General features: G+C 53.1%; 1 protein-coding gene and 1 long non-coding RNA gene across 3 annotated transcripts in view; one reads left to right on the plus strand and one right to left on the minus strand.

The window, feature by feature from the left end:
• The window catches only part of TMPRSS4 (transmembrane serine protease 4), a 33370-nt gene that overhangs the window by 2749 nt on the left and 7156 nt on the right, over positions 1 to 23465 (plus strand). For both annotated transcript variants that reach the window (XM_045482983.1, XM_045482982.1), the window contains exons 2-7: positions 12702 to 12735; positions 16298 to 16411; positions 18908 to 19060; positions 20027 to 20156; positions 22183 to 22284; positions 23202 to 23242. In XM_045482983.1, coding sequence (XP_045338939.1) covers positions 12702 to 12735; positions 16298 to 16411; positions 18908 to 19060; positions 20027 to 20156; positions 22183 to 22284; positions 23202 to 23242 — 574 coding nt within the window. The remainder of the gene's footprint in view (positions 1 to 12701; positions 12736 to 16297; positions 16412 to 18907; positions 19061 to 20026; positions 20157 to 22182; positions 22285 to 23201; positions 23243 to 23465) is intronic.
• On the minus strand, positions 20617 to 21764 carry LOC123600731. Its single transcript, XR_006713782.1, has 2 exons — positions 21135 to 21764; positions 20617 to 20836 (listed from the first exon to the last, which is right to left on the minus strand). It is a non-coding gene; the product is annotated as an uncharacterized LOC123600731 (long non-coding RNA).

Genomic DNA, 23465 nt, shown 5'->3' on the forward strand with positions numbered 1-23465 from the left:
AGCCAAGGATCCAAAGAGACTGTGGCAAGTCCAATACCAGAGGTGATGACAAGGGACCCCTAGAGCAGAGAAGGCAGTGAATCCTCTCCAGGGTGGTTGTGAAGTTGTCCCAGAAGAAACAGTATTTGCACTGGAACTCGAAGGATGAACAGGCTCTCTCCAGGCAGATAGGGTGGGAAGCGGTGGGCGGGGGAGAGTAAGGGGGAAAATAGGGGAGGGGGGACATAAAAACGGGTCTCAGGAACTCTGGACAAACTTTCCAAAGCCCCAGAGCCAACCCGGGATGGCAGGAGACAGAGGCTCTCAGGCCTGAGAATCTGCATTTCACATTTCCCAGCAGCTCCCCCCGGGGCTTCCTTCTTGCTCGCCTAAAAACATCTACCCAGTAACACCCCTCAAATGCCCAAGCACCCATCCCCAAGACGGTGAATTCCTCACAACCAAAAATGCATTCGGCTGCCACATTTTCATGTAAACGTGTGGCCGCCAGACTGGGAGCTTCTTGAGGACTGGGTTTTTCCCACTTTTAGCCCCAAACCTGGCACGGGGCCTGACACACAATAGCCATGTGATGAATGCTTGCGAGTGAATAACAAGTAAGTGACAAAAGACTGAATTCCCAGAACCTGCTGATGTATCTGACACTGATAACAAAGTCAGTCAAGTCTGACTGGAAAAGATGCCAGAACCTACCAGGGGTGTCACCAAAGTGCTTTCATCCCAATCAGGGCGGGGGGCTGGGAGACGTGGGGGGCAGGGGGTGCGGAAGTGGAGAGAGACAAGCCCAAGCCTGTCTGGAAACCCCAGGGACTGGAAAGAGAGTCTGAGCAGAACCAATGTGGCAATCCCTCTGCGACGTGCTCGACTCCACCTCACAGCCTGCAGCTCTGTCTTGATTACAGCAGAGAAAGCTGTAAACAAGCCTCAAAACCGCAACACCCCTCCCCTACCACTCCTTCCCAAAGCAGCCTCCAGCTCCCCGGCACAATCCATGCACAAGCAGGGACGCGCACAGGGGAGCGGATGAATGGAACGCTTGAGGGAGGGGGGCGAGAGACTAAGACGGCACCTGTCCAGGGCGGCAGCGGTCTCCCGTTGTGCCATGTCCCGCACATCGGTCAGGCTGGCCTCTGCCTGCTGGTGTGGCTGAGCTCGCCACAGGGTTAGGCACTTCCTGGGATCTCAATTTCTCCTTTACAATACGCATTCACTCGTTCGTTCGGCGCGTGTTCCTCAAGCATCGACTGCGTGCCAGGCACTGGCAAGACTCCGGAAGGTTCAGAGAAGAACACACACAAGCGAAGCCCTCGGTTCCGTACAGATGGAACAGAGGCAGAGCTGAGGGCTGACCCCACCCCAGGCAGAACAGGCCACTTATTCACCCACAGACCTCAACACAAAGAGGATGATGCAGCTGAGGTCACCCCGCCCCAGCCTACTCTCACCCTGACACCGGGGCCTTCTCTCATGATCACGTCTCTGATCCCCAGGGAGGAGGGTACCCCGCCAGGCCATCGGGAGCACCTCTCCCGGTGAGTAGGACTCGCTGAATGTGTCACCCCTACCTGAACGCAGCAAGTGCAGCCTGAGAAGCACCTTCACCTCCGGAATCTCCCCGCATCTTACACCAGCCGAGACATCATGATCCTCGTTCTAGAGATGAGAAATGCCAAGACTCAAGAGGCTCATGATTCGAAAGGGTCACTCCGCCAAGATCTCTAAGTTCTGGGACTTCAATATCAAGTGCTCAGATTTTTTCGTAATGCCCTCCTTCTCCTCCCAGATGTGAACCCATAGACCTGAACTTGAGACTAGACCTCGAACTTGAACTTGCAGTGGAAACTGCAGAGCCAGGGAGCCCCGTATCTCCCTACCTAGAAGCTGATCAACTTTGTAATATAAAGTGTGCATTGAGTGAAGACCGTATCAGCTGGCATGACCAAGTGGAGGAAAGACAATGTCCTTTCTGTCCAGAGACCTTCATCCCTCACTACCCTGCCAAAGGTCACTAGGAGGAAAAGAACACGCGACAAAGGAAACCAATGGACAGAATTAACTTAGACTTTCAAGAATACCAGGGAAAAACTTCATACCCAAAGCCGCTTGGGAAAAAAACACACAAGTTACCATGAGATCACTGAGGATAGAAAACTAAGGGAGAGAGAGGAAATTATAAGTAAATCAGGCTTTGAACTAGTCTTCTCTGTGGGAGGAGGCAACGGAAGCTGCAGGCTAACATCAAGCGAGCTCTTTGGAGTCACAGGCCCTCAGGAAAGGACCTTAGAGGTCTTCTTGGCCAACATTTTCCCCAAATTTGTTTCAGCCTCAGAGCCTGTTGTGCCCAGAAAAATCTAACCTAGAACCCCCACATGGAAAACAGACCCCCACCCACTCCTGCCCTGCCTCCGTCCTCTTGCAACAACCTCACGGGTCTCCATCGAGTCCCCAGGGGTGCCATAGAGCTCTCATCTGGCCTTGCCCTGTCTACTGTGGATATCTACGTGAGCCAGCTTCTACTCACACACCTTCTGTTGCTTAGATGATCTGCCCTTCACTGAGAGAGAGAGAGAGAGAGAGAGAGAGAGAGAGAGAGAGAGAGAGAGTGAGGAGCGGTAGAGAGAGAGAGTGAGGAGGGGGAGAGAGGGAGGGAGGGGGGAGAGAGAGGGAGAGAGAGAGAAAGAGACCTTTCCTTTCTGTAATGTCCCTCATTCATCCGGGGCATCCCTTTGGCCACTTCCTTGACACAGCCCTCCACATGGTCAAGGACCACGTGTGTGCTACCAAAGGTCTTTGCTTCTCTGGCCTGAACCCTCCTCCCTTTGTTCATAGAGAGGTCAGGTGACATCTCAGGACACCTAACTGCCCTGGCGCCTCTCCACCCAGTGCACTCCACTGCATTCATTGATTCCCTCCTGAAGGCAGGCCTCTGGGCCCAGTGACATCACAGAAATGGCCACCATCTGCCCAGCACCTGTTACGTGTGAGGCCCCCTGCCAGGCTCTTCCCACTAATAACTAATGATTTTTTAGCATGGGCTATGCCAAGCCCTTACTAGCTTCTATAGTAATAGTTCTATGGTGATAGTTATTAATTACTTATAAGAAGTAACGGAACATATGCTTCATGGGCACAAGGACTTTGCCTTTTTTATTCACTGCTGTATAACCAGCCCCCAGAACAGTGCTTCACTGGGTGGATAAAATAGTCTTATTGTGGTTATTTTTATTGTTACTGACATTTATTGCATTCTTACTGTATACCAGGCAATGCGCTATAGGCTATGCATATCTGGGTCTCATTAAGACGACTTAGAATCAATCTCTCTGTCGCACGCACGCACGCACACATGTGGCTCCCAGTGCCTAAATAACTTGCCTAGCCAACGGCAGCCGGGAGAGGAAAATCTTACGAAGCCTCACTGAGTTACTGAGTGGGCAGGAAAGGTGGTAAAAGTGGTAAAAGGGAGCTTCGGTTATGTAATCACCAAGCACTAGCTGCAGAGAAGTCACTGGAACACCAAGGCAGCACTCTTTATGGGATCACGAGTTCGGAGTTCACAGGAGAGACCCAGGAGTCACTGCAGACGTTGGCCAGGAGACGGCGGCTCTTTGCTGCAGCAGCCAAGCCAGCCCCCCAGAGGCTGCTTCCCCGGGAGCATCCAGAACAAGTGAGAACACTCAGTCCTGCCCTTGAACAGCACCGCCATGCACACCCTCCTTGAACGCCATGTGGAGGTCGGCTCCCCAAGCCTCCAAGGTAATTGGAGCTGAGGGCAATGCCCAAGCACTAAATTTAAATTTGTCTCTATGCCGAGCATCTCACCAGGGTCACTACCTTGTTCATCCTCACCCACAACATCAGGAGGCAGATCACACTCTACCCACTTTACAGATGAGGAAACGAACGTGTCAGAAGCACATGAGTGGTCAGGGCCAGAGCTGGACTCAGGGCAGAGCCCCCGACACAGAGCTCGGAAGAGCAGACACAGGGTCAACCCTCCATCTGCCCAGAGCAGCTGAGACCCCTCGAACTGCAAAGACCAACCGAGGGCGACCGTGAGGAAGTCTGTGAAATCATGAGAGGACCAGACAGGGTTCCTGTGACCTTGAAAACGCGCGTCATCACTGGCAGGTAGAACCCCTCCCACAACCTCCCTCTCTCTCTCTCTCTCTCTGGTCTTATCATCATAGGTTTATCACACCCACTTCCAAAAGCAGAAACGGGGTCCGGGAGATGTTAAGTGATTTGCCCAAGGTTGCTGAGCAGGTAAATCGTAGAGTTCAACTTTATGATCCCAGAGCCCCTCTTCTCACCCCACTACTTAAAGGGCAATTTGGTATAAGCAGAAGAGAGCATGATTTTTCAAATGCAGTATAAAATTCACGGGATTCTTTTATAAACGCCAGTCTCTACCTGGGATGGCAGCTCTTCAGTTCAGGTAAATTGCAGTGTTTGGAAACAACCCTCCCCCAAACTTTAGGCTCCGTCAGCACCACCTAAAGGCAAACCTCCAAGAGTCCCCATCAGGCAAACCCCTGGGGTCGTCTTCGATCTGAGCGGCCTGACTCCTGACGGCTCTCTCATGGCCCCTTCAGCCACTGCCCACGCAGTGCCCTCGGGTGTGCAAAGGTCCTCCTTTCCAACAGACCTTCCTGGGAGGGAAGGCGGGGCTAGATTGGCCCGCCACCCTAGGGCAGAAAGTAAGTAGAGTGAAATAGAATGGTGGAGAACTCAGGCTGCAGAGAACGGGGCTACTTCCCCACCCCTGCACCACGAGAAGGACCTTGGAGGGATTGGTACCCGTTAGAGTTAACAATAGCATCACCTGGAGGCAAGGTCAACTCAACCCAACGGGCATGTGCTAATACCTCACTCTGGCACGTCACATTGTCTTGCCACGCGACCCGGGGAGAGACAACAGGACGAGTCCGTGCCTCGGTTTCCCCATTTGTGAAACAAGAAGAGCTGCTATACCTTCAACCTGGCCCGTAACCCCAGCTGGAATCAAGAGCTACGCCTAAACACCAAGTCTGATCCTCAGAGGAGGGCAGCTGAGCAGCAGGCTGGCAGCAGAAATAATGGCAGGTCACCCGACACCTCCCGGCTGCCCCAGGCCCCGCCCTGGAGCCATTGTGTGCCGCCGTGGGGGTCGAGGTGCTCGGCTCCGATTGCCAACAGGTCAGCACCTATGTGGCTCAGAACAAGGCCCAGCGGTTTCTCATGTAGCAGCCGAGGCGGAGGTTAGCCCTGAAGGAAAACGCGCCGCCGCGGGCACCTGGCACAAGGCAGAGCAAGTGAGAACGTTCGCAGAGACCCCTGCAAGGGAGAGCTTGGTTACCCACCTGTGTGTGGCCCCGGATGGGGGGGGGGGGGGACCTGTCTGGATAGTTCCGAAGGTCCTGGAGAGCCGGCCTGATTTTCCATCTCTGAGAACTTTCCGTACACTCAGGGCGGCCGTGTCACAGCCAGGCCCATCTCCAGAAACTCATACCCCACTCTTGTGACTCACAACCGCCCAGCCCTCATGGCCCCACTCCTCGCCTTACCTGTCATGGCTGAAGCACCCAAGACAGAGGGTACTTGCCCAGCCCCGGTCAAGGCATCAAACAGCCCTATCTCTGCTGTAGGTGGAGAGCTCACAGCCACCTGCTGCCAGGTCGGAAGCGGGATGTGCTTTCGGGGTCAGGGAACCATGCAAGGCAGCCTCGGAGCAGCCCCTGAGCCAGCCAGTGGCCGAGCCCTTCTCTGCGAGCAAAGAGCAACCTCTGGGTCCGTCTCCTGGCACACCCGAGAACTCTCCCCACCTGGTCCCCTGGGTCGCCCCTGCTGCCGTGTCCCTGACCTCAGCAACACAGCCGCCACCTGCTAGAGCCACAGAAGGCCTGTTTATCTCATCACCTAGCAACAGCAGCATCCCTGCCTCTAGGTGTTCCCCAGGAGACCGTGGGAAGCTGGGGCTGGAGCCCCCATGGGAGCCTGAGATTGTCACACCCCAGAGCAGGGCCAGAAAGCCCCTCACCGCGGGCCTCTGCTTCTCTCCCTTCCTCTACACCCACGCTCATCCGAGCTCTGCCCCTGTGGACTTCTTTCCAGAACAAAGAAGCTCAGAGTCTGCGCTGCAGAGAGGAACAGAGAAATAAGGCCCAGGGGCAGGCTGCCTGGCAAGGAGCGCAGACAAAAGAGCTGGCCAGGCCTTCTGTTCCCTCGGCCTCTACGAGCGGTCACCTCCGCTTCCCCTCATTATTAGGCTGGTGGAGCGCCTGCCTGTTTCGGCGTGTGGTCATTAACCCTCTTACCCGCTTTACCATCCCTCAAAGAGAGTTTCCAATCACCCTGCGGTCCAGAGAGGTTGGGGGGTGTTCCCAAGGCCACACAGGGAGTCACAAGACAAGGCAGTAAGAGAACTTCTACTCCCTGGGCCGGTCTTCTGGGTCGTCTCTGCAGCACACTTAAAAACAAGAGCTGCCTGGTGTCTGGGTTCATCACCTCTGAGCTGGAAGGTTAAAGCCGAGCGAAAGCCAATCAGGATTCTCCAAGATCTGCAACACCAGGGGCTGAGGGGAAGCGAGGGGAGGAGGAGGAGCGGAGAAATGTGCAAACCTAACGGAAGAGAGGGAGGAAGGGACGCTGAGGACAGTGAAGTCCCTGCTATCGGAACCAAGCAAGGCAGCGCCTTCCCCAGATAAGGGGACTTCTGACCCTCGTTCTTGGAAGACTCGGCAGAGCCAGGAACCAAGCAGACAGGGGTTTGCCTTCAAACCGATGAAGGGCGGAGGAGATGCCGGGGTGACCTCTGCACGGCAACTGCACGCTAACTATATGCAACCGGACTTCGTGCCAGGGAGTAGAGAACCAAAAGGACCCAGTGCCAGCTAATATCACTTCCCGAAATAGGTTTCTGCAACTGGATAGGGGAGGTGGGGGTGAAAACAATAGTCCACCGAGTCCAAAACCCTGGCCCCAAGAGCTGGATCGGTTACTTACTTGCTCTGAGGCTATAGCAGCCACTTAATCTACATAGGGCTTGGTTTTCTCTTCTGGAAAATGGGGACAGTTTCTCAGAGTTGTTTTGAAGATTAAAAGGGACAGCACTGGGGTACCTGGGTGACTCAGTTGGTTACGTATCCGACTTTTGATATCAGCTCAGGTCACGATCTCCCGGTATGTGGGACCGAGCCCTGCGTTGGGCTCTGCACTGATAGCACAGAGCCTGCTTGGGGTGCTCTCTCTCAAAATAAATATTTTTTAGGGGCGCCTGGGTGGCTCAGTCGGTTAAGCCTCCGGCTTCGGCTCGTGTCATGATCTCGCGGTTCGTGAGTTCGAGCCCTGCGTCGGACTCTGTGCTGACAGCTCAGAGCCTGGAGCCCGCTTCAGATTCTGTGTCTCCTCCTCTCTCTCTGCCCCTCCCCTGCTCATGCTGTCTGTCTCTCTCTCTTTCTCTCTCTCTCTCAAGAGTAAATAAACTTTAAAAAAAATTTTTTTAATATTTTTTTAAAAAGGGACAGCATTTACGAAAGGTACCGTAAGCTCTGTAATAATCCCCAAATGCAGTAGTTAATTGTTCGGCCTCAACCTTTGGGTTTTGGGTTAACGTCTTTCTGTGACCAGTGACCAACTGAAAAACAGGGAAAGGTGATTCTCTGAGCAATGAGGCAATCAATAGGTGATTTTCTGCCTTCTAACACCCACCTGCTAACTTCTCCTTCCCCATTCCCCACTCCCACCTTGTCCAGTCCAGCACTCCTGGGCTCTGGGGGCCCAGGCATTCCTGCCCTTCCATTGTAATCCAGACAGCAGGAGCTTCCTTCCCAGATGAACCCCTAAGTCGGACACCGGTTGGGCTGGACCCATGAGTCAGGGCTCTGTAGCAGACTGAATCAACACAGCAGACAGGCCTGCCCCGCCGGCAGCCCCAACAACACGGGAAAGGCCGGTGCCTTTCCTAGGGTTGGGCTGGGCTTGGACTGTGGCAGTTGTGGTCTGAGGCTGAGTTCAAGTTGGAGATAAACTGAGACACCTCGCACAAGGCAGAAGGCAGCACAGTTGGTCTTGGGTGGCCTCTCAATCTCCTTCCCTCTGTCAACTCCAGGGCTAGGCATCTCCCCCATCTGGCCTGTTATTGGAAATGAGGGAGTTGCCCGGGATGGTCCTCAGAACCCCTTTCGGCTCTGTGCCCTCTGATCACGGCATGGACTCACCCAGTGATGGGGGATGGCCAGGCTCCCGAATCTTACCTGGTGCCCTCGTCTCTCAGCCCCAGCTCGGGATGGATTCTGGACTGAAAGGCAACACAGCTACCGTGCATCCCCTCCCATCTCCACCCTCCTCAGGAAGGTCATTGACATGGACATTCCCCAGCTGCCACTCTTAGACCTAAGTGTGCCCACCTCCCTGCCCATGACCCCGGATGCTTGTGACCTTCAGCAGCTCCCCTTCCCAGAAGTTTAGCAACCCAGCATCTCTGATCTCACTGTGTCTGAGATGTGTGCCAGAGAAGCTTCCAGAAAGCCAAAGAGCAGGCCACTTGACAGAAGAACTTGGGCAGCATGAGAGTCAGAGTAGAGCTCAGGAGGATTGGAAGATAGGAGTTTGTCTCCTTAACCCCTCAGCACAGCCAGGCAACTGCTTTTTTATTTTCTCTTTGAACCTCAGGTGCACACCACAGGACAAATCCTAATCCTGGATTCACGCCATTTTCTTTTTCCACTGTCGGTCCCTGCAGGGCCCCCTTGTAACTCTCCAGCTCATTAGATGGCTCTAACAACGTAAGCCTCCATAAATCCACCTCCCCAGACAAAAGCTGCATCTAACCATGAGATTCCCCTGCGCCCACCCCCCCCCACCCCAACACACACATTCCCTCCCCTGCTCAGGTGGGTGGGAAAGTCTGATGTTTAATAATTCAGCAAATACTGATTATGCATCTTTGCGAGGCCAGGAAATGTGCTAGGAGCCCCCTTGAAAGTAAGCACCATCCCCAACCCCATGTTGATCATTTCCTTGCTCCCTTAGGAAAAAGATTCTGGGTTACGTGTCATCTTTTGGGATTTGCTTTTTCCTCTAACGTTAAATTGCTAATGCCGTCCATACTATTCTGTGGCCCCATGGTTCATTTTGACGGCAGTATAATATTCCACTCTATGCATATGCCACCGTCAGCTTCTTCAAGGCTGGCCTGGGACTGAGCCCTGAAACCAGGATACTTTCCTTAAGTCTTTCGCTCAACAAATATTGATTAAACGCCCACTCTATGCCAGGCATCGTAGGGGACACCTGGGATGCCATAATTACCGATTAGTCACGGCCTGTAATTCAAGCTTGTGGTTTTGATTTAGTTTATTTTCTGTTCTCAAAAAGGTGTGGGATGTTTTCTGTGCAACCACACTGTTCCGTGGGCCACAGTCGAACACGTATCAGCTAAAGGGGCACTGAGGTCACTTCCACTCACAGACGAGGAACCAAGAGAGCGCAGACTGTAAGCCTCTTTTGTTCCCTCTGTGTCTCAGCCTCCAGCACAGTTCAGGGCCCGTCAAAGGCATGCAGTCAATATTTGCTGAATTAATAATAAACAAAAGAGCCTCGCCCTACCTACCTCAACTAACGCAGGCATGTAAGCACAGGAAGACTGAGTGAAAAAGAATGAACGGACAGGGAAGGGCCACTAAATGGGTGTTCTTGACCCCTCTAGCCTGTCCCCCCCCCCCCCCCGCAGCCCTTGTATCTCAGCAAATACCTTCCTACCTGCTCACTCAAGACGGAAGAGCGTCCAACCCACTGGCCATGGCTGCCGCTTTTCTCTTCCAAACACACGGTGACTTTCCCTACCACCACCCTCGTTCTCCTTCCTCTTGTCCTTGCTGATCTTCTGTCCCTCCAGTGTCAACCTTGCTCCTCCCTGTCATGCAGATCTCAGCCCGGAGGCTGTCCCTAACCACCCTGGCCCCTTCCGTAGGCCTCCAGCCCTAAGCACCCACCAGGCGTGCTCTCCCATGGCCCACTTCACTCTGCATGGCACCTGCCACCCGGGCTTCATCTGTTCACACCTGCCCTCCGCCTGCCTCCCAACACCCTCTACTCCCCATTCCCCAGAGGTGAGGGCAGGACAGGCCCAGCCCGGCCTGTCTGGGCACCTCTCCCGTCCTATTACACTTATTTATTTGTCTTTGAATCCACAGCCCCTAGAGCAGGGCCTGGTCAAATATTTAATTGAACACTTAACTACCCATACTGGTTATCAGACAGCTGGTATCCTTTGCACCCCTGAACTTGAACTGAGTCAGACAAAAGAATCTGGTGAAGCGTTACGCGCCAAGATGTAGATTAAGTACCGTTGATGTTATTATTACCCAACTCTGCAGCCACAGCAATGCAGTGGTGCAGGATTTGTGCTCATCTGTATCCTGGAAATAGTCCCCACCCAGGCCCTGGAGACGGTGGAGGGGAGGTGGCTGGGAGTCATCCACAGGACAGAGCCCAGAGTCCAGTTCCCTCGAACAACCATGTATCCGGTCTTTTGCTGGGGACGAGCCCGGTGCAAAATTCTGAGGGCACAAAGGCAATAAGCGGGTGCCCGGTTGGAAAGTGCTGTAGCACATGCCAGGGGGCCCAGGAGGGAAGGGAGCTCCCACGTGTGAGCCAGCCCCTTTCCGCTCCACGTCTCACTTTCAGCCTCATGGTAGCGTTTCCGAGTGGGTAACATTTCCCCCACTTTGAGGAGGGTGAACGTGAAGCTCAGAGAGGTTAACCATCCTACACCCAGGGCTCACACGTAACAAGACGCAGGACCTATATTCCAACTCAGCCCCTGCGAACTCCACAGCCTGCTGTCTCTGCTACGTCCCCCAGCAGCCCAAGGCCCCACGTCACCGAAGGGCCAAGCCAGGCACGTCCCTCCAGCAGGTTAGAGAGTCCGGGAGATAAGGAAGGGGCTCCCTCTCCCAAAGACCATGTCTGCCACGCTCAGCCATGGCCAACATCCAGGGACACGCACACACCCCCACCAGACCTAATCTGGGACCCCCACACAGGGGTTAGGAGCAGCCCGGTCACTCCCAAACGGGACTAGAAAAACTCCCAGGCGGAAGTGTTCGGGGTCCTGCAACTCTTCCACCGGCCAGTGGAACCGTCATGACCTCAGCACAATGGGCAGACGGGTCCCAGGGTGGAGACCCAGACCTCAGGCAGGCCCGCCGCTCCCCCAGCCCAAGGACTCAACATCCTGTACCAGCTGGAGACGGAGCAGAGAGGAGAGATTTCTGGGAGGAACAAGACTGAGGCATGAGCCTTGGCAGTCCCCCCGCACCCACTGCTTCCCCTAAACCTTCGCTTTGCAGGAAAGGGGGTGTATGGACTTCGTATGTGAGCCCTGCGTGCGCGGCTCCTGTGTGTGACCCTGTGTGGCTGTGTGTGTGCTGAGTGCACACGTGAAGTGGTCTAAGTGGAAGAACAGAGGCTTGTGTGTATTTGGGGATGTGCGTCAACGGTGACCTAAGGCGACACTTGCAGAAATGCCGTAGTGCTCTGGTATGGCTTTTTGTGTGCTTGTAAATAACTGATGTCATGATGTCATGACATGCATTCAGTAAAGTACTCAGATCTAAAGTATCCCCCCTCCATGAATGTTCAACATATGTACCCCCGTGTAACCAACACTTCAATCAAGATCTATGTGTTTTCTAATATTCCGGAAGGTTCCATCGTGCCGCTTCCAATAACTGCCCCACCCCCCCATCGGTAATCCCTATTTTGACTTATATCACCATAGATTAACTTTACCTTGTGAAATTCATATATATGAAATAGTGCAGAGTATATTCTCTGTGTCGCATTTCTTTCCTTCATCGTGTCTATGAGATTCATTACACTTAGTACTAGGTTATGCTTGTCTATTGTCGAAACACATTCCATGATACGAAGATACCACAATTTCTGTATCTATTCCACCAATGACTGACGCTGGGTTTTGCCAGTTTTTAGCCATCACGAGTGCAGTCACTACACCCATTCACATACAGATATTTTGCTAGACACACACCCACTCACTTCTCTTGGCTAATTCCTGGGTCACAGAACCGTAGAACAGTCATACAGCGTTAGCAGATTCAGCCAAACCATTTCCCAAAGTATCCGTGCTAATTGATACTCCCAACGACAAAGTGTAAGAGCTCCAACTGTTCCACATCTTCGTCAACACTTAGCACTGTCAGTCTTTTTAATGTTAGCCGTTCTGGTGTCCGTGGAGAGCTACCTCATTGCGGTGTGAATTTGCATTTGCCTGGGCGAGTAAGGATACTGAGCGCCTTTTGGCACCGACTGGCCATTGAAGTATCCCCTTTTGTGACGTGTCCAAGTATTTACAGAACTACAACATCGACTGAAGTAGACAAATGGTTGACCAAAACAGCAGAGCAGAGAATCGTCCTCAGAGACTCAGCAATACAACAACCCAACGGCCAGTCATTTCTACAGTTGCCAACTAGTTGCTACAATTAGTAAGCGAGCTGTACCAGGTAATATAGATGCCTAACTGAATTTTATTTTTTGAACCAATTAGGTATCACAGAGCCCACAGAGCCCTCCCCACTTAGATTCAGCAGGAAAAAGGGGATGGAGATAAGAACCAAGAGCCTCCCCTGGGCTCTTAGCCCCAGCTTGACAGGTTCCCTCACTCAACTCACTGACTGTTTTTCCTTCAATTACAGGATCCTGGCAGCGATCAACCCCTGAACAGCTTTGGTAAGCTCAGGTCCGGCTTTCCCTTGACCACCTCAGCCTCCAAGTTTCAATCAGTTACCAGATAGGTACTAAACCCCTCTTGCCTGGCCCTCACTGCCACCACCAACGGCTAAATGGCATGGAAGATATCCATCCACCCACCCATTCATCATTCAACACAAAAGTATGAAGCAACTCTAAGGTCCAGGATAATTCTAGAAGTAGGAAGCAAATAGGAGAAATAGGACCGACAAACCTAAACCCCCAAAAGCAGTTCTTCTCCAACTCATTCGTTCAGTTTCTGCTTTTCTTATTCATTCAACGACACTGTGGGTGCCTGCCATGTGCCAGGCTCTGGGCTAGGTACTAGACTAAAGCAGGAGATAAGACAGCCAAGTCCCTGCCCTCGTGAAGTTTACAGTCTGACCATGCTGCCACGGAACAAGCTGGACAAAGCTATTTTCCCTGCTAGACTAGAAAAGTATAGTGTTTGCCTGAATAATTTAAGAGATGAAGTGTTCCCAAATTCAAGGGTTTTTTTTTTTTCCCCTCCCATTCCATTTTCTTAAACCATTGATAGCTACTCCTGATAGCCCACTGTATCAGCGAAACAGGGGAGCAAAGAACAAATTAATACGGCAGATCAACAAGGAATTAACCGATCCCACTTCCTTCAACAATTTCGGGGTCCCAAGTTAATAATGATCGGAAACCACACAATCTCCCACAAGTAAGATGGTACCTACTTTGGACCTGGATAGAGCAAAAGACCACAGTGTCCCCAGAGAACACCAGACATCCAAGCGCTCCGCCAGCTGAGAAAGCCCGAGAACTGCCAAACCAGAAAACAAGTTAAATTTGCCACCAACGTCCGTGTGAAGGGAGCTCGAGAGCGAGAGATTAGTGCCAAGTGATCAGAGACCATAGCGGCGTGGGTCGGGCGAGCTTTGACGAAGTCCCCACGGGAGTAAAGGATCAGAAGGAAATGATGGGGGTTTCAGGGGCGGAGGAAAGAACAGGTGCAAAAGTTCAGAGGGAAGAATGACCAGGGCATGAGTCGCCTGTGTGGCGCCGGGGGCTGGCAAGGATCGGCAGTGCGGAGTCCACGTGATGAAGAGAGGGAGGCCAAATCACACTGGCTTTCAAAGTCCGGCAAAGAGTGTGGTCTAGAGACAGAAGCCATGGAGGGTTCTCAAGCAGGGAAATGACAGGGCAACGATATTTGGGGGGGCTCTATCTGGCAGCAGTGTGCAGGCTGGAGGAAGGAACAGTGGCAGGCGGGGCGGCTCTTCATAGCTCACGGTGGCTTTGTTAACCTTAAGTATGAAACGCAAACCAGGAAACCTCTACCCGTCCTGGTAATGCTCTCCGAGAACCTCAGGGAGGCAGAGACAGCAGGACCTGGACACGGGAACTCATCGAAGGGCTCCCAGTAGATGATTCTGAGAAAATAAGCCCACCTCGTGTCCCCAGTGGTAGGTGCTCAGTAAAGAAATCATGCATGAATGGATGAGCAAAATGTCACCATATCCACGGCCACAGGAAAGAGGACAGTTCTGCACACTGACCACTGGGACTCTAAAACAATATCTGCTAAGATTGATAGCCTCCTCCCCTTGGGGTGCCCGGGTGGCTCAGTCAGTTGAGCAACTGACTTTGGCTCAGGTCATGATCTCACAGTCAGTGAGTTCGAGCCCCGCGTCAGACTCTATGCTGACAGCTCGGAGCCTGGAGCCGGCTTCGGATCTCCTGTGTCTCCCTCTCTCTCTGCCCCTTCCCCACTCATCTGTCTCTCTCAAATAAATAAACGTTAAAAAAATTAAAAAAAAAAAAAAAAAGATTGATAGCCTCCTTCACACTGGGGATAACAGGCTCCTGGGGATAACAGGCAATACCAGCCCACACCCCCCAGGGCCTGAGCTCTGTGTCTAAGGTTTAAACTCTCCCTTTGGAGGAAACACAAAGTTTTCTGTGCTTTCCCTTTCAACAGATTCAATGATATCAGCACTTACTGGGCACCCAGTCTCTGGCTGGGCGCCATTCGCTGCTTTTGAAAAGCTGAGCAAAGAGAGCAAGACAGACCTAGAACTAGCCATCGTTCAAGCCAGAAAACAAGACCCGTAAGAAAGACGGAAAGGATATACTTACAAGATCAAGCCAAGAACAATTCGTGTATTCTCTCAGCAAATACCTGTTGAGGCACCAGGGACTCAGCCGTGAACAAAAAAGACAAAGACCCCTCTCTTCGTGGAGCCTTCACTTCAGAGTGTGTTAGAGTTGTAGAGTTAGAGGGTGTGTTAGAGCTGATGGGTGTTTAAAAAAAATAGGGGAGGAGGACAGGCAGTTGGAAAATTACCTTTGAAAACGGGAGGTCAAGAAGGTCTCACGTGGAAGGTGACACTTGAAGGATAACTGGAAGATGATGAGAGAACAAGCCACGGGGAGGTGAGGGGCAGAGAGTTGACCTATTGTTTTCCAGGGATTCTCAGGGTTGCCACACTTCCTGTCCTAGCTCGCCCCGGAGGAGAAGTCCCTAGGCATCTCCTCCAGCTTATTGCCTGCAAGATGAGGGGGTGTCAGAGAACCAATCGCTCTGGGAAACTTCCTGAGAATTTAACTTTTTCAAATCTTTGCCCCCGCACCACCTCCTTGGATAATGATATGAAATGGACAGTCATTATGACTTCCGTTTTAGGCATCTCCAGGCTCCTACCTGTAACTCCTAACTCCAAACTCTTGTTCATCTTTCTAAGCGTTAATGGGATCGTGTTTCTCTGCTGCTCAAAAGCTTCCCCTAGCTCCACCCTGCCTTCAGGATAAAATCCAAACTCCTGGCGTGGTATCCAAGACGCTCTACGAAGTGACGAGGCCAGTCCTGCCTCCACAACATGCGTTTGCCCCCGTCACATCCCAGGCACATGGGGAGCTCACGGAGGCCCACCCCCAGGCCTTTGCCCAGCTGGTCTAGCCCCCCACCCACCCATCTCCACCTACAGAGACCCATTTAAGAGCTCTGATGATAGCTGGGGTTAGCGGCAACTACGTCCTTGTTTGCTTCTTCCCCCAAACCTCCATCGCCTTAAAGACAAGGACCGTTCTAGGGACTCACTGGTCTGTTGAGTTGGAGATGGAGGCCACGAGGACACATTCGTTCACAAGTATTTATTAGGAGCTTCAGGTCCCTGCCCTCCTCAAGCTTCTAGTTTCATCAAAAGAGAAGTCAGAAAAGAGGATCAAGGATAGGAAAGTGAGTACTTGGCTCTCCTGGGGCAGGCACGGGGCAGACGGGACAGGGTGAAACACCCCAGAAGAGACTAAGTCAAGACAAGGGAAGGACGTCGTGGTCTGGAGGCTCATTTGAAGGGCGCAGGTGAAAGATGGCTAAGCCTGGGTAAGTGAAGGAGGTGGAGTGACCCTGTGCCACCGAAGCTAAGCCCAGTCTGCAGGAAGAAACCCCCAGTGCGAAGCAAAACCGTCCCCAAAGCATCCTGTGGCTCAGCACCAGGGCCAGAGGACAGGGAGGCTGTGGGCCTTGGCAGGGGCAGTCTTCAAGTGCTGACTGTAGGCTCTTTCCGTCTCACAGATGTCACCCCTCTGCGCAAACCCCGCACTCCCCTGGAGACCTTCAAAAAGGTGGGAGTCCCCATCATCGCAGCACTGCTGAGCCTGGCGACCATCATCATCACGGCTGTCCTCAGTAAGTGGCCGCCCCCACCCGCCTCTCTGAGCACAGTCCTACCCTCCACCCTTCCAGCCAGCAGTCACAGGCAGGTGATCTGCATAAAGCTTGTGTGCTTTGCATCCACCCCTGCGCTGAAGGGAGTGAGAGGGGGAGGTGAGCTCAGCCACCACCTACCCCCAGATGATCTCTGCCACGCGGAGAACACAGCAGCACATGTTACAAGTCCACGCAGGCCACTGGCTGGGGCCGGCGGGGGAGGGGGCGGTCTGCAGACCCCTGAGCAGCCCTACTGGCTAGAGCAGCAGAGAGCCCCCTGGCTTGTGCGATAGAAACACTGAGAAAAGACCCTGGGGAAGCCACCCCCCCACCCCGCCCCCCGGGACAGACAGCACACCATCCCTGCCTTTAGCGCTGTCTTCCTCTGGGCCAGTGCCTAGACCCGGTGTGATCTCCCCCAGGCACTCTGTGACAGAGTGACCCGAATGACCTGTGATGCCCGCAGTCCCTCCTCGCAGCTCCCACTCCTGGGACTGCCTTTGCCTTCACCTCCCCATACTCACACTCAGGGTGGGGAGCAAGGCACGGGGGGCCTTGGCAATGGGTTTTCAGCAGCAGCAGCAGACTTGCTGTGGTCCTAGGTCTGTTCTACGGAGACTAGTAAGAAGGAAAGCTTGCTTTCTCTGCACACACGTCCTGCCACACTGGAGAGGGACAAAGGAGCCAAATTCCTCCAGGGGACGCCAGGCAGGCAGTGGTGCCAGAGTAAGAACGGGGGTCTCCCCGTCCCACAAGGCCCTGTGGGGCGTCCATGCCCTGGGCCCCCAGGTTCTGCAACCAGAGGAGGTAACCTGAGCCTCCGTCCCAGGCTAGGCTCCCTCAATGTCTTGGTTTCTGGGGTCTCGACTGGCGACATTGTGTCCTGGCTTTGTCCCCGGAGGCTGGAGTGATCCTGCCTTACCCTGGCTCCAGACCATGAACCCAAGTCTGAAGGTCTAGGAAATATTCAGCCTGCTCCTCCCTTGTTCACTCGCACTAGAGCCATCAAGGCCAGTGGATCTCATCGCGAAACCCCTCAGGAAAGGTGTGGAGAGGCAGAGAGAGAGAGAGCTTTGGAGTTAGACCCTGGCTGGGATCCCGGCTCTCACCTAAGTGCTGTGTGGCCTTGGGAAATCAACCCTAACTCTCCACACCTCGGCGTCCTCACTTATGTTGTTAAGTTTATCGTCAAGTTAGCTAACATACAGTGTATACAGTGAGCTCTTGGTTTGGGGGAGGGGGGTAGATTCCCAAGATTCATCACTTACATACAACACCCAGTGCTCATCCCAACAAGTGCCCTCCTCAATGCGCATCACCCATTACCCCCCCTCCGCCCTTAGTTTGTTCTCTGCATTCAGGAGTCTCTTATGGGTTGCCTCCCTCCCTCTATTTTTTCCCCCTTCCCTTCCCCCATGATCTTCTGTTAAGTTTCTCAAGTTCCACATGAGTGAAATCAGATGCTACCTGTCTTTCTCTGACTCTTTCCACTTAGCATAATACCCTCCAGTTCCATCCACGTGGTTGCCAATGGCAGGATTTCATTCTTTCTCATCGCCGAGTAGTATTCCATTGTATATATAAACCTCATCTCCTGTATCTATTCATCAGCTGATGGATCAGTGTCTTCCCTTACAATGTGAGTTCCTCACGGCACCTGCCTCTGAACTTGTCAGGATTACATGAGGCAGTGCAGGGAAAGCTCTCAGCAGTGACAAGCAAGGCCATGGTCAGACCGATGACTGCCACTTGTGGGGCCCACCAGGAGTGATGGTGGACTGCAGGGGGGAGCTTCGGGCCAGGGGAGGGTTCAGCTAGGCGAGAGGCTCTCTTCCTACCAGGAGACCTTAGAAATGTGTTGAGGTATCTGTTCCCTGAAGAGTTACAAACGCGAGACTCATTCCCATCAGCCCGAGACAGCAAAGGAGCCACCGAATTCGAAAGCAGCGGGCAGAAGACCCAACAAAACACCAGCCTCTTCCTGGGTCCTTCAGTCCCAGATAAAAACACCCAGTTCTAGAACTGCACTTAACAGTTACAAGACACTCACAACCACCAGCTTGCCAAATGCCATCGACAACCTCAGCTCACATGAGGCTACGAGGCCCCAGGAGGGGAATTGATGGGTCTAAGGTCACACAGGAGGGGGCAGGCCCAGTGCTGTCTTTTCGTTACCAGCACCAGAGGGCAGGAGGCCAGTGGGGGCTGTTTCTAAATTTCTCCCACACACTCTCTCGCTGAACTCCTCACCCATCTCGCAGGTACAGGACAGATGTTACTTGACATCTAAGGAAACTGAGGCTCAGGACCAAGTACACGGACTACCAAGTGGAATAACTGGGTCTGGAACCCTCATCTGCCTTAGAGCCCAGCATATTTTTAAGGGACACACAGCCTCTCCCGCCCCCCCCCCGCCCCCCGGCTGCCTGCTTGACTGTCAGCCCTCACAGCCCCCTCCCTGCCCCTGCCTTCCAGTCAAGGTGATTCTGGACAAATACTACTTCCTGTGCGGGCAGCCTCTCCACTTCATCCCGAGGAAGCAGGTGTGTGACGGCCAGCAGGACTGTGCCTCAGGGGAGGATGAGCAGCTCTGTGTCAAGAACTTCCCCGATGGGTCCCCGGTGACAGGTGAGTCCAGGGGCGCGGGCACAGCAGGAAAGCAGCTCAGGTCCCCTTGGTCCACAGCGTAGCATCTGCCAACTGGTCAGTTCCCATCCTTATTGTAAGGTTCTCAAGAACAGGACCAGGTCTTGCCAACTAGATCCTAGTACTTACCATGCAGCAAATACTCAGTGAATACCTGATAACAAGTGGGGGACCAGAGGGGACAGGAAATGGCAACACAGTCTGTCCCATTCTGCTGCACCGGGGTGGAACTGAGGCAGGGGGCTGGATTGGATGACCCTGGGGAGTTTCCTCCTCTCTACAGGAGACCAGAAAGGGGACTAGGAAAGTCAGGTCAATAGCCATAGCCACTGACTAGCTATTGATTCCTCTATCCATCAGCCCGGCATCATCCATCTAGTACTTGGGCTCTGGAGAGAAAGGATAGCCCAGGAGATGGGTGTTGGGGCTTTTGAGGGGCAGGACGAAGGGACTTCTTGCATATATCCTTTTTTATTTTTATTTTTTAACCGGAAGTCAAATGCATATGGGCACCTGCCATTCTAGTGCCAATAGGACTTCCCTCTCAACCCCTCCCTCTGACCTCACGTGGAAAAAGGAGCTAGGTTCCTCACCGAGAAGTTCCCTAGGCTGGGCAAGCTGTGTGTAACCATGAGTAGAGCCACAACCTATCACCAAAACTGATACCTATAAGAGCAAAAGGAAAAGTTATTAGCAATTGTCCCAGGACAATAGGTCAACATGGAGGTTGTTCCCAGGACATCGGGTCACCCTAGCTACCATCAAAACGAGGCTCAATTGGGCAAAGCCAAATGGAAGAAGTTCCCTTGGGGCTGAAAGGGTCGGTGTTCTGTGATGCTCCAGGGTCTGGGTGTAGGGAGGGTGTGCTGGTCTCATGATGACTTCTGAGGGAGATGGGCCAGACGGGCCCCCGCCACATGCAGCTGACCCAATTTCTTGCCTTCTCAGTCCGCCTCTCCAGGGACCGATCCACCCTGCAGGTGCTAGACCCGGCCACAAGAAGCTGGGTCTCTGCCTGTTTCGACAACTTCACAGAAGCTCTGGCCAAGATAGCCTGTGGGCAGATGGGCTATGACAGGTATCCAGCCCAAGCCTCCAGAGGCTGTCCCCTCATCCTTAGGACCTCCTCCCTGCCTCCTCCTTTCCCAAAAATATAGATACTGGAGTCAGACAGAACCAGTCTTGAATCTGAGCACTTTCACATACAACAACATGAAGTTCAATCTCCTAAGCCTCAGTTTCCCCAAGAGTCAATTGGAGAAAGTACCAGCAACTTCATAGGATGCCTGAGAAAGTAAGCCTCACCATGACTCCCAACGTACAGTTCCGGCTCCTTGCCAGCTTCGCTCCCTCTTGGCTCTGCAGGAGGCCACCCTGTCCCAGAATATAATTTACTTATTCAATGTCCCATCAATTAAAATCTCGTTTAAATGATCCTGATTTCATTGAGCCCCATCAGCAACCCCAGCTCTCTCAGCAAATTTCAAAAGCAATTTCAAACCTTCGGTGGATGGCGAGTTACGTAATCATAACAAGGGTATCTGCATGATGAGTTTATATGCGTTTGATCCTGGCAAAAGCTAAAAGGTCGTTTTTATTATATCTATTTTAGAAATAGGTTTGGCGAAAATCAGTAACTTGCTTGGGTAGGAGAGGCCTGGAATTTGTGCCCAAGACCCCTGAACTCCTGGGCATCCCGAGTTCTAGCAGCATCTCTGTTTCTAGCTTGGGTCATTCTCTCCTCTCCCAAGGTTTTACCTGTAAAGGGAGGAGAGGGGAGGCCACTGATCATAGAGCCTAACCAGAGAGGAGGAAAAAGAACCCGTTTATTCAGCTGCAGAGTGGGGCACCTGCTCCCTGGCAAGCCCCAAGGATTCTCAGAAACTGGACCCAGAGTGGAGGCAAAAATGAGAAATGCCAGGCAGACATCATCAATCAATCACAGAACCCTCTCCTGTCGACCCTTAAAGCAGCCTCAAGGTCCTTCTTACAATAAATGCTCCAGGCAGCGTCACTGATCCATCAGATCGTTTCGCCCCCTCTGCTTCCTAGTTACCAGGTTTTTGCTGCTCCCCGCTGGCCACAGTGCACAACCCCGGACAGGACACCTCTGCCTCCTTCAGTTCTGAGGCGAGCTGGAAAGGCACGCCCTGCCCCTAGCTCTTCCCTGGGCTCCTCCAGCAGCCACCCAGCCCAGCCTCCCCGGCAGCCAGCCCCTCCTCCCCCCTGCAGCCCAGCCCACTGCGGCGTCAGCAGCGGGAGCGCCCAGCCCTGCAGGCTGCTGCGGCTGGGTTATGCAACCAAGGTGTGTCCGGGGCTCCTTAAGGTAATAGGTTCCTGGAGTTTCTGTCCTTCCAGAGTTCACTAATGCACCAAACCAGCCGGCTCTTGAGTTCTACAAAATCAAAGCTGGTCGGTTATTCGTTAGGATGTAAGTGGTGAACAGAGGTCAACTGTCCTGGGACTGTCCAGTTCCACCCCCGTCCCTCCTTCTGGGTCTAGATCTCTCTACTTTTCTTCCTCCGCCTAGACAGGAAGCCCTTCTCGGCTCAGGACCATAAGACCCTAGATGGTTCAAAGTGGGAGAGGCTCTGGAGATCATCAGGTCCACCTATCATTTTACAGAGGGAGAAACTGAGGCTTAAGGAAACCCGGAGAAGGGTGTGTGTGACCTGTCCAGGTTACCCATCAAGCTAGTCTCAGAGCCAGGACAAGAACCTCCATCTCCAGGGCTCTTAAACCCAGCACCAGGGCGCCTGGGCGGCTCAGTCAGTTAAGCACGTCCAACTCTTGATTTCGGCTTAGGTCATGATCTCACGGTTCGTGAGTTCTAAGCCCCGCATCAGGCTCTGCCCTGACAGTGCAGAACCTGCTTGAGATATTCATATTGTCTCTCTCTCTCTCTCTCTCTCTCCCTCTCCCTCTGCCCCTCCCCCACTTGCCTTGCTACTGGAGAAGCAAGACCACATCCACGCTGTGCCCAGAGCAGTGTCCTGGGACGTGTTCTTTACCACCCCCGTCTCCTGGGAGTGGGGGCCGCTCCCAGCACCTTCTAATCTCCCACCCCACCTCACATCTCTCTCCCTCCCTCCCGACATGAACAGCAAACCCGCCTTCAAAGCTGTGGGGATTGGCCCAGACCAAGATCTGGATGTTGTTGGAATCACAGAGAACAGCCAGGAGCTTCAGGTGCGAAACCTAAGTGGGTAAGTGAGAAAACGCCTTCTGGCCCACAAGAGGCTCTGGTAACAGAGGCTGCCATCAGGGAGGCAGCCAGACTCCCCTGAGCAGGTGCAGAAAAGGGGGATGTAAGCCAGACAACGGGACGAACTCCAGGCCATGCAGATGGTTAGACAGAAAGGGCTAGGGAATCAGATTACCAGATTTCTGAGAGGTTTTCTGGGTTGACTCCCTTTTTTATCTATATAATAGAAAGCAGGACAAAGAGTGCAGTCCACATGTCAGTGGCTAAAACCAAAATTTTTCCTACTGCTTTATATTCCCGATTAAACCCAATAGGCAAGACTCCAAAGGCCACTTTGTCCTTCCCAGCCACTCACCCAGGCCAGGGGAAGACCTCTCCATACTCCCAGCTCTCCAGACAAAAGACTGCATGGCCTTCGGCAGTGGCCTGTTCCTATGCCTCACTGCCCTGCAGTAGAGCCCAGCAGCTAGATAAAAATTGTCACAATGCAGCAGAGAGCCTCAGAGAGGACGCGAGCTTCTTAGCGTTCAAGGATGCTGCTGAGAGCTGCTTATTCATCAAAGAGTGACTCTTAAAAAGGACCGAGATGGTGGCAGAATGATCCTTTGCCTCTAATTCCATTGAAATCCCCTCCCCCCCCCTTTTTTTTTTTGGTCCATTTGGAAAGCCCACAGTACAACAGACACTGTCCCAGGCTCTTCTCTTCCACTCCAGGCTGCCAAGAGCTCAGGATGGGCTCGGACACAGGCAGAACTGTACTAAGTGGTCAAGCCATCTCCATGCAATCCCCCAGTATGTGGGTTCCAGATTTCCCAAGGGTCGGGAGGGGGCCGGGGTCAACAGCGTCAGGGGACCCGAGTCCTCGCCTCCCATCCAAGGGAGCGACAGAAACCACAAGGCCCTGTCTGTCCCTTCCAGGCCCTGTCTCTCAGGCTCCCTGGTCTCCTTGCGCTGTCTTGGTGAGTACGCCCCATCTTTGAGGGTTTGGGCCCTGGGCCAGCAATGAGCAGGGAGACATTCAGCCTCACTCTTAGATCTCCCAGACTAAGTTTCTCTCTGCTTCGTCCCAAACTTCCTTCTTTGGGCCTTGGGCTTGTAGGTCAACGCTCCTTCAAGTGGGTGACATTAAGAACTCTTCCACACCATCCACACACATCCCCACAACCTAAGCAGAGAGCCAGC

This window comes from Leopardus geoffroyi, chromosome D1, assembly GCF_018350155.1.
Source record: "Leopardus geoffroyi isolate Oge1 chromosome D1, O.geoffroyi_Oge1_pat1.0, whole genome shotgun sequence".
Taxonomy (NCBI): Eukaryota; Metazoa; Chordata; class Mammalia; order Carnivora; family Felidae; genus Leopardus; species Leopardus geoffroyi.